The sequence below is a fragment of the Pagrus major genome, chromosome 12 (genome assembly GCF_040436345.1).
Source record: "Pagrus major chromosome 12, Pma_NU_1.0".
NCBI classification, from domain to species: Eukaryota; Metazoa; Chordata; class Actinopteri; order Spariformes; family Sparidae; genus Pagrus; species Pagrus major.
This window is the reverse complement of record NC_133226.1, coordinates 3,857,997-3,868,262: the sequence shown is the minus strand read 5'-3', so window position 1 is coordinate 3,868,262 and position 10,266 is coordinate 3,857,997. Positions and strand designations below refer to the sequence as shown.

Genomic DNA, 10,266 nt, shown 5'->3' with positions numbered 1-10,266 from the left:
TCAAAACATGCAAAGCAGCACTATAGAGAATGGAGTCAATATGACTAAAGAGGAAGTTCTGTTTAATCACATATCCACTGAATAAAAGAAGAGGTTTGACATTTTTGTAACAATTCATATTGCTTGGAGGCTCTGAACACAAGAAGAGTAGTTGGATAAAGTATGAAGGAATGGGAACTTATTGACCTGTGATTAGACAGAGCAGTGTATTTTGCCATTATGGCAGATAATGAGAGAGCACAAACCAACAGTAATAGATCACCATACATGGGGGTGTTAAGTGGGAGGTTTGGATTTAGCATAGACCGCTGGTTTGGGCATACATCAGGGACAATATAACAAACACTAGAGCCAACAGGGGTTTACTGTGTGCTGCATATTTGATCTGGTCTTGTTTGATGAAGCTATAGTTTGCAATAATGGAGCTTTACATTTAGATAATAGGTCCCTGCACTGTATATAGACATTGTAGCCTAGTTGATCTAAACCTAAAGGTGCCAGCTTTTCAGTTTTTAGATATTATAAACACCTGGTATAGTTTCTTAAAATGAATACAGAGATGCTTTGTGAGACTATAACTTAGTTTTATATGTTAATACAGAGTGTATAATCAAGTACAATGAGGAGAGATTCAACCAATATGGGTCTAGTTTTGGAAATACCATACTCATAGTACGTTGTTTAAAAGTAGTTGGATGGCTACTATACCCTTAGAACCGTCTAGAAAAACTAGCAACTGTAGAAAAGGATGAATGGATGGAAGTTGTCTTTGTAGGGGAGACCAGGGGCATTTGTAACAATTTTAGGGTTTGATGGCTTTATATGAAATCCTGTTGAACTATTTTGATACAATTTTTAGGTAACCTGTATCTGTGTTCTACTTGTTAACAGTCATCAAATGTTATACAAGCAATGTTGGAACAGTTCACTCAGATATTAAAACTCAGTCATCATCTACTCACTGATGTCAATTGAGAGTCAAGTGAAGTGTCATAGTCCACTAAACATTTCTGGAGCTTCACAGCAAAACAGTGTTGCAGCATTCTCCTAAACACACACACACACACACGCACACGCGCGCGCGCACACACACACACACACACTACCTTCATATAAATAACAAGGATCGTATATATTTTATGTATCAGTTGTATAATTAAAACAATAAATGTAATCATATAATTATAGAGACATAAAAACTAAAACAGTTTAACATGTGACGGTTTGTCCAGTGGCAGGCAGAGAGCTATCGCCACAAAGCACTTTGCAGAGGATCGTGGTTCTGTCTAGTTTCTGATCGGTGCAATTTGAGATGTTACAATTCCCCAACGATTATGAAAAGTTAAACATTTAGTTTGCTGACCTTGATATGGATGGACCGTCAAAATGAAGTTGGTTCAGAGTTGTACTGCATGCATGCATTCAGCTTTAAGTTGCAGTATCGCACTCCAGCCAGCCGGGGGAAGTAGAGCACCATAAATATGTTCACGGACCGAGCGCCACAGAGAGAAACAAGCGTGCGAGGCTGCGCTTATTCCTCCTTATCGTAGGCTTGAAGGCACGCACTCTATGTAAGGTGGAAGTAACTTTTATCCTCCAGAGAAGAGTTATAAACCGCCCGGGAAATACATCTGGTCAAAAGTCTAACGGCAAACGATAACCATGTCGGCCTCATCGGCGAAAGTCAGTAGGAAGGAGAATTCAAATCATGACGGAGCGGACGAGACCTCTGGTAACGTTAAGGAATGGCGGTTATCCTGTGCAACGCCATTTTCATTTGTTTTTCGTCATTTTGTTATTTTCTGTGTGGTTTGTTGACTACTGTCGACTTGACATTATACATTTTTATGGATGAATTGCTTAATTTTCCTTCATATCAGCTTTGGGGTGAAAATGCTGTTATGCAGGACTGTTGTAGCATGCAATGTAGCGTTAGCATGCTAACATGGGCTAACAATTTAGCCAGCGTGAGAGGTTAGCTAGCTAATAGCTTACATTAGCCACTACTTCACATGAAGGAGGCCGGTATTTGCATTGCATAAGCTGTGTTTAGCGTGATGGGCAGTTATTGTTCATGCACACGATTTTGTAAGCATTGAATAAATGGCGTGCAGCCGTGCGCCTCCTCGTGCACGTTTTAGGCTGGAGCAACATGAACGATTGTTTGTCCACATGATTAGCATGTGCAATATTCACTGTGTCCACTTCCCCATAACAGTTGAGAAAGGCCGAGCGAGCACTGATAACGTTAGCTAGCCGTTCACTGTAACATAAGCATGCTTGCGAGCTTGGCTTTGTGTGCGAGTTAGTAGCTGAGAAAAATGTAAACAAGCGCGTCGTAATCGTTTAGCTAACTATAATGTCGCTACGAGGCGGCATTATGAATGTTAGTATGTGTTTAACAGGCGCAAAGAGGCTTTGGTGGTGCTCGCAGTATGATAATAGCGCTTGTGGAGCACATAGCATTGTCAGCGAGACGTCGTTGAGCCTCTCATTCAAACCAGGCCGCCTTTAGCAGCAACAGGAAGCTCCAGACTGCTGGAGGCAGAGGGTCTGTCTGCTATGGATCCACCACACACATACACACACACATACACACACACTCCTGGCGTCCCGCGTTATTCAACACACCATGCATACAATGGAGAATCCCGTTAGTTTGGCTGGAGAATCGGTCGTTTTCTGTACTGAAGCACGAAAACACTTTTGCTCAAGTTGTTCATATGTTTTGTACGTGACTTGAATAGTTTGCGTTCACGTCGAAAGTATTTTAATTTCATAATTTTAAAACGTTTTAATTAATAAATTGAAAATTGTTGAAGTAAATTATTTCTTTGAAATAAAGTTGTCCTGGGCTGCAGATGGGTGCTAAATCTGCACCAAATTGTCTTTTTTAATTCGTGTTTACATCCGACTAGATTAAAGTAAATGTCAGGTGCATGTTGGGAAGCATGTAATCACTTACTGTAACTAGTAATATAATAATACTTAAAGCCTTTATTAACTAACTAGCTTTTAATTTCTCCTAATATCCTCTCAGATAATGTTTATGTGCCGTTTTTATGGAGTTTTGCTGTCAGAAGGTGTAGCCCAACTGATACTGGATTTTTGAGGCAGATCCAATAGCAATATTTGATTATTAATTGACAATCTTAGGAGACACTAAATGACCCTCATCCTGTATACACAGATGTTTCAATATATCTGCAGTCAGCCAGTATTGGCTGGTTTAAAAGTCTAGCCTTAGAAGGACAGCTAACCAACCAAAGCCTGTGCTTGTTGTGCTATAAAATTAGTGTATGTTATTCATGTTTAATTCCCAATATTTTTTTCCTTCTTTTTACTCCTTGATATTGACATCAGCCCCCAAAATCCAGCATCGTTCAGGCTCTAGTAAAACCAGTATTTATAATATCAGAACCTCAGTACATGTTAATCTATAAAAGGTTACAATTAATCCTGAAGATTAACATTTAAGCCACTTCATAGTGCACTGTAGCCTGCAACCAACAATTGTGTTAATAGTCAATTAATCATCAGACATTAATTGTTTAGTTTTTATGTCGATAAATTTCAGAAAATGCTAAAATATTCAGTTTACTTTCAGAGGAGGAAAGAAACCAAAGGAATTAGAGTTCTCACTTTTTTCCCTCAAATCAATTAATTGATTATCAAAATAGTTGGCGATAAATTAGTGCACTCCTGACTTTTTTTCCTTGTTTTTTTTTTCCTGACCTTGCTCAAACTTTAAAATGTATTAGTTGGAGGGCATTAGATTCCTTCCTCACACTTGCAGATATATAAAACACCTCAATAGTAACTGCAAGACAGCAGATGACCATAAGGCCATAACTCCGCTCTTGGTGATGTATCGATGTTATGCATATAAAGGTGCCTCGCTGCAAATGAACCCCTTTTTTAAAAAAATAAATAAATAAATCTTTTTTTGGCCTTTGTATGGCTTTATTGACAGGGCAAGCTTGAGAGATGACAGGAAATAGGATGAGAGAGAGGAGGAGTGACATGCAGCAAAGGGTCCCAGGCCGGGACTTGACCAACTGAGCTAATCAGTGCCCCGATGAACCCCTTTTTACCATGATTAGTTTAACCATATCTCTCAGCCCACAGTAACCTTAGTTGTGTTAACATTGGGGAGCCATATTTGCTGTTGTTGGCAGCAGTATGTACCTTTCTTAAAACCGTTTTACTTATTTACTTTTCAGAAAAAGAGCAACAGGAAGCAATTGAACACATTGATGAAGTACAGAATGAAATTGACAGGTGAGCCGGAATCTTGTTTGTGAGCAATGAAATATGGATTGCATGGAGAACATTTCCTTGTTGACATGTTTGTCTTCTTTCTCCCCAGACTCAATGAACAGGCCAGTGAAGAAATTTTAAAAGTAGAGCAGAAGTACAACAAATTACGCCAGCCATTCTTCCAGAAGCGATCAGAACTCATAGCCAAAATCCCCAACTTCTGGGTCACAACATTCGTCAACCATCCACAAGGTAAACTCTTATATTCTGTTGTCTTTATACAATTGGTCTGTATGTGGTGATTCTAACCTCATGAGCCAACCTTGCTTATAACAGAAAGAATCATCAGTGGAGATTGTCTCAATGTATCTCCAACTGCTTTATATGCTTTTAAATGTCATCTAATGTATTTCTCATAAGCACACAAAAAAACGTGTCTGATCAGTGGATGTTTTGTGTGCTGTAGTTTCAGCTCTTCTGGGGGAGGAGGACGAGGAAGCACTTCATTACTTGTCAAGGGTGGAGGTCACCGAGTTCGAGGATATCAAGTCTGGATATAGAATAGATTTTGTGAGTCATAAGGTTCACTTTGTACTATACATTGTAAATGTCATTATGTATACTGGCACAAATGTGACACAGATGTTTCTTTTTCTGTAGTATTTTGATGAGAATCCATACTTCGAGAACAAAGCCCTCTCCAAAGAGTTTAATGTAAACGAGAGCGGAGATCCTGTTTCTAAATCAACTGAAATCAAATGGAAAGCTGGAAAGGTTGGTTTGCTTTTTCTTTGTGAAAAAAAAAATGTGCTTATTTCTTCAATACTACTGCACAGTCTCATTAACCTAAGAAGTAGTGAAAAATTGAATTAAAATGTCATCCTGACTTTATTTTACTTTAGTTTTTACATTTTCTATTGCTTTATTTTAACTTCAGGTTTTCTGTAGGTCCCCTACTTGGGCTTTCTAGATGTTTTTCAGATTTTTGCTTGTGTAACAATACTTATAATTATTGCCCTCCTATCAATAAACACTTAATAATCTTGAAATTATTTTCCTCCCCAGGATCTGACGAAGCGTACAGGCCAGACTCCAAACAAAGCTGGGAAGAAAAGGCAACACGAGGAACCAGAGAGCTTCTTCACCTGGTTCACCGACCACTCGGATGCAGGAGCTGACGAGCTGGGGGAAGTGATCAAGGACGACATCTGGCCTAACCCGCTGCAGTACTACCTGGTAGGCTTCTCCCCCTTCACCTTGGTTTCTTCTTCTTGTCTTAGAGTGTTTTGATGGAAAACAATCTTGTGTTGGGGTGTGTTGTTTGAGGTACTGTTGACATGACAAAATACAATCAAGTCAAGATCCATAAGTTTGAAGGCTGCACTGAGGACTCTCTAGATAAACAGTAAAAATACAGCGTTGGCTACATTTTTGAATCTTTTATTGTTCTGCCCCCAGTATAAAGTAGAGGTTGACCGATTAATCGGTTTGGCTAATGGGACCTTTTTACAAACTATTGTTATCGGTTGAACTTGGCTCCAATAGTGCTGCTGATGGCTGCGCAGCCTCCACCAACCACGCGGGGGAGTACGTCACCTTTTTGCATGGAGGATATGCTGAGTCAGTCATCATCATTTGAGGGCCACTTCTGCTGAAAATATCTAAATCCTCTACTCTCCCTCTCCCTCTTAATCTAAAGTGAACAAATTGACACAGACAGGTAACTGCTGCACGTTAACATTAGATATACAGCAGCCATACATGCACCACAGACTTTAATTAATGTCACGTTTTTCAATGTAGGCTAAGAGAGACTCACGTTAAATCAGAGATATGGAATTCTCCACTCCATGAAATACCTTTCACCCATTACTCTGACCATAGGGTTAGAAAATATGGACTGATGTTAAATCTTTGCGGTCCTGGGGTAACGTTAAACGTTGCAACAGCTGATTTTACCGGAGGCTGACAAGTGTGGCATTCAAGTCATATCTAGTCTCGAATGGCCAGACCTCTCATCTGACCTGTTTTCAGTTTATCTAGTCTCATCGTCACGTAACGTTACTTAATACTGTACTTACCAATGTGGCACGCACTCTTCCAAATAATCCAGCCACGTAACTATCCGTCGATTCATGAAATGAAATCACAAACTTTAGGATCCTCCTTACCCCAGGAATATGCACAGACATTAATGGTTTGTAAGAGTGGCATTGAACAATGTAAAGGGACGCACAACAGAAGTAATCCTGGCCAGTTCAGCCACAGAACAGTTCATCGTCCATTTTTTAGCTTTACAACTCAAATTAAAGACTGTGTCCTGCACATCTCTTAAGTCACCCTAATTTACCAACGTTACAAAGCCCGAGTTTCACTGTAACTTATCAATGAGAGGGTGGGAGAGAGAGGGCCCTAATGTTCAGTTCAACAGTTCTAATGAAGTTAATGTAAGTGTTAATTTAAAAAAATAAATAAAAACATTTAAAGTATAACTATAGATGACTGTTGTACCGGTCCAGCTTTCTCTAAAAAAAAAAAATATATATATATATTTTAAAATTTATTTTAGTCATTTTTTAATATCGATTAATTGGCTATCAGCTTTTCCTTCTCCCAAATATCGTTATTATATCGGCCTTTAAAAATCCAGTGCTGAGTGTAGTGCTATGTTCCACAGCAACCCACCACTATAATAACGCAATATTTGTCTTGCTATAATATAAATGAATACATGTTTTAACACTGTGAACATTTAAGATTAAATTGCTCTCAATTTTGACCATTTTTTTAGTGTTAGACCTGTCAGCTTGTGCAAAGAAAGTGATTAGGAACATCCCCAGTATGGATGGTGACTACAGTAAATACTCATCAGCAATGCTGTTACTGACATACGGCATCCAAGCCAGGATCAGGTGGTTAATGTCTGAATGTTCCCAAGGTCCCTGACATGGAAGATGAGGAAGGTGATGGGGATGATGACGATGATGAAGAGGAGGGTCTGGAAGATATTGACGAGGGGGAGGAAGAGGAGGGTGAAGATGACGATGAGGATGGAGATGGAGAAGATGGAGAGGTGAGAATACTTTAAATCAGAAACACACACTTAATGTACTGTTGAACCAGTAATTGTATTGATGATAATTGGATCAATTCTCAAAACACATTTAATAGAAACTTTTGAGATGGTCTCCTTGGAACAACCACTGAAATCCATCTTCTTTTCTTTTTTGTTTCTTTCAGGATGATGGTGAGGATGATTAAATGTTTCAGCCAACACCTTCTCCCAGTCCTCCCTCTGTGATCATCCTCTAACCCTCGGGAGCAAAATATTTTGTTTGTTTTTTTTGTTTTGGGGGGGCGGGTTTGTAAAAAAAAAAAAAAGATTCCTGTGTGTCGTCAGCGTGTCCGTCCTCTTCCTCTGCAGCCACGGCCTGTCCATAATGCCATGTCTATAGATCGGCTCCATACACAGCAGGTCTACATTGGGTGGGGTGGGGTGCGGTGCGGTGCGGTGCGGTGGGTTGGTGGTGGTGTCGCTCTCCTGAAGTCTCACCTGTCATTGTTTCTCTACATCTCCCAAAGACATGCAAAAGAATAAAAAAAAATTTGTAGCATTCTGCACGTCATCCTACGTAGATTTAAAATACGTACAATAGCAATTTCTATGTAAAATATGACAGTTTCTGTTGAAGTTGTGAGTTCAATAAAAATAAGCCATGGTGCAGTGATAACTTAATCATAGCATCCTTAGCCACTTTTATATATATAAATGTACATTATAATATATCCAGTGGTGGGGGTACTAAGGCTTATTAGAAGTTGCATTTTCCTTTGTGACTTATTGTACTAATGGAACTGATTGAAAGCACCAGCTTGTTCCTTTCAACCATTGTAAATGTTTTTGGGATTTACATGTATCTTGGTAAGACGGTCATTAATTGTACACAGTTAAATGGGTGGGTTATGGTGGGGCAGCAGGGCTTTGACAACAACTCTGGACGTCTGTTAAAGAAATTTTCATTATCTTGTTTTTCAGGCACCCACAACAAAGTTTGAAATGTACATTTTTTATAAAAACAACCTAAAAATCTAATTTTGAGCTTGGCTTAACATTTTGAGATGGGAGAGAAAAAGATTTCTGTAGAGTCCTCTGTTGAGTCTGCAGCATTTCTCCTGTTCCGCTGGAAACCTGCTCACGTTAAATTAAGTGTACCAGTTGCTTTGTTACAATAAATAAATGTATACATGATGGTTGGACTAGGTTGATCACATTCAGACATTTCAGCCGCAGACCCACACATGCTTGTTTTTATCCATTAGGCCAGTCTAGAAGTACAACAGTGTAGCAAAAGTGAAGGTACTATTAGACAAGTGACGAATGGGGTTGGGAATCACAGAGTAACACACGATACAGTTCATGATATGTTGGTCAAGGTAATGATGGAGGCAAAGACCCTCCCCTTTCAGTGTGCCCCATAGGACCTTGTATCAGAAAAACTATGTACAGTGGTCAATGGTGTGAGACCAATACATTTTGATCATGTTTGAGTTGTGCCATGAATTAGATGGATTTAAAAGATGCATTTGCAGGTTGAGAAATCCCAGTTTGTTGCAAAGATGGTAAAATATCTAAGTTTTGTGTAAAACTGCTCTGTGAACTACAGCATCCCTTTAAATACAGGTTACCAATGCCAACATGGCTGTCACCTCATGACTTCATGACGTACTTTCTCGAGTTGAAAAATTATCTTTTACATTAACAAATGTGTGTAGTTCATGGCACGAGAACGATTTATCTCTCCCTATTAACTACTGTACTATGGGTGTCCACTGGAAGGGGAGAGACTTCACCTCTATATTATCACGATACAGAGATTACACATTACAACATATCTAATGATACATGTAACTGAAAAATACAAAACACCCCTAAAAAGGCAAAGTGCAGGAACCACCACCACTGCATTGTGGTGTCAGTTTCACAAAATCAGACATGAATTTAAGACGGTATATAAATTAGTGCATAGTCTTGTGGCATCTTTGTCACACACACACACTGACTACAAGAAGTTTACACCTCAAGGGGTCATGAAGTAGTGACTGGTAAGTCAGGGGGTCTGTTTCGTAGAGCACCTTCATGTTTTAATAATATTTTTAAAAATATCAATATTTGGCACCTGTGTATCAATAATCGTAAAGCAAGAGGAAGTGATTTGATGTATCGGCATATAGATTTTATTTCCCACCCCCAGTGACATAATGTGGACAATTGGAGAGAATTTTATTTCAGTGTTGTTCTGTTGCCAGTATTGGAAATGCCTGATAGAACACACAGATCCATCACCACATGAGCTAGCAGAAACAGGATCATGCTAGTTTCCAGCAGTTTCCTGTATACCTGTCAGATACCAGATCAGATTTTATACTGCACAAGTTTCCAATGTCCATAAATGCCAAGCCATCAGTCACATCCATATCATAACACCCATACAGGGTTAGTAGTATACAGCTGTAAGAAATCAATATATATTTCTAATGGACTGGTATCAGATTGGTACTCTGTATTGGCCGATACACAGCGTTCAGGTATCTTTATCAGCAAGGACAAAATGGTATCAACTTAAACACCTTAAAATATGAGCTTTGAGCAAACCAAACTATCCCGTCAGTTCATGTTTCAATAGGCTTGACTGGACATGCTGCTGTGGGTCCAGTGATACTAATCTCATTATTTATCTTTTTTTCTTTATCTTTTTTTTTTTTTTTTTAATTAGTTGTTGCTGTGAGGCTAGTTTAGGATCATTGCTCTAGAGATGTAGCACTAGGTTGGCTTGATATGAGAGCAATATAAAGTCCTGCTGTGAAGACAGACACGCACACATTGACTCTTGTGTAAATGTAACTTAATGTAAGTAACTACTTAACTAACTGCTCAACAGGACCTTGGACTTAAAAGAGGGTGTAATAGACAATGGGTGTCATTTCCCACCTGCCTCTACCTCTAAC

The 10,266-nt window shown here is 39.1% G+C and overlaps 1 protein-coding gene across 1 annotated transcript; it reads left to right on the top strand.

Moving 5' to 3' along the window:
• Window positions 1-1,515: 1,515 nt before the first annotated feature.
• setb (SET nuclear proto-oncogene b) lies at window positions 1,516-8,511 on the top strand. The gene is made up of 8 exons (XM_073478606.1): window positions 1,516-1,732; window positions 4,224-4,281; window positions 4,370-4,512; window positions 4,727-4,830; window positions 4,921-5,034; window positions 5,326-5,496; window positions 7,199-7,333; window positions 7,501-8,511. The coding sequence occupies exons 1-8, from the start codon at window positions 1,663-1,665 to the stop codon at window positions 7,519-7,521; spliced, it is 816 nt and encodes a 271-aa protein (XP_073334707.1). The 5' UTR covers window positions 1,516-1,662; the 3' UTR covers window positions 7,522-8,511.
• Window positions 8,512-10,266: the final 1,755 nt, after the last annotated feature.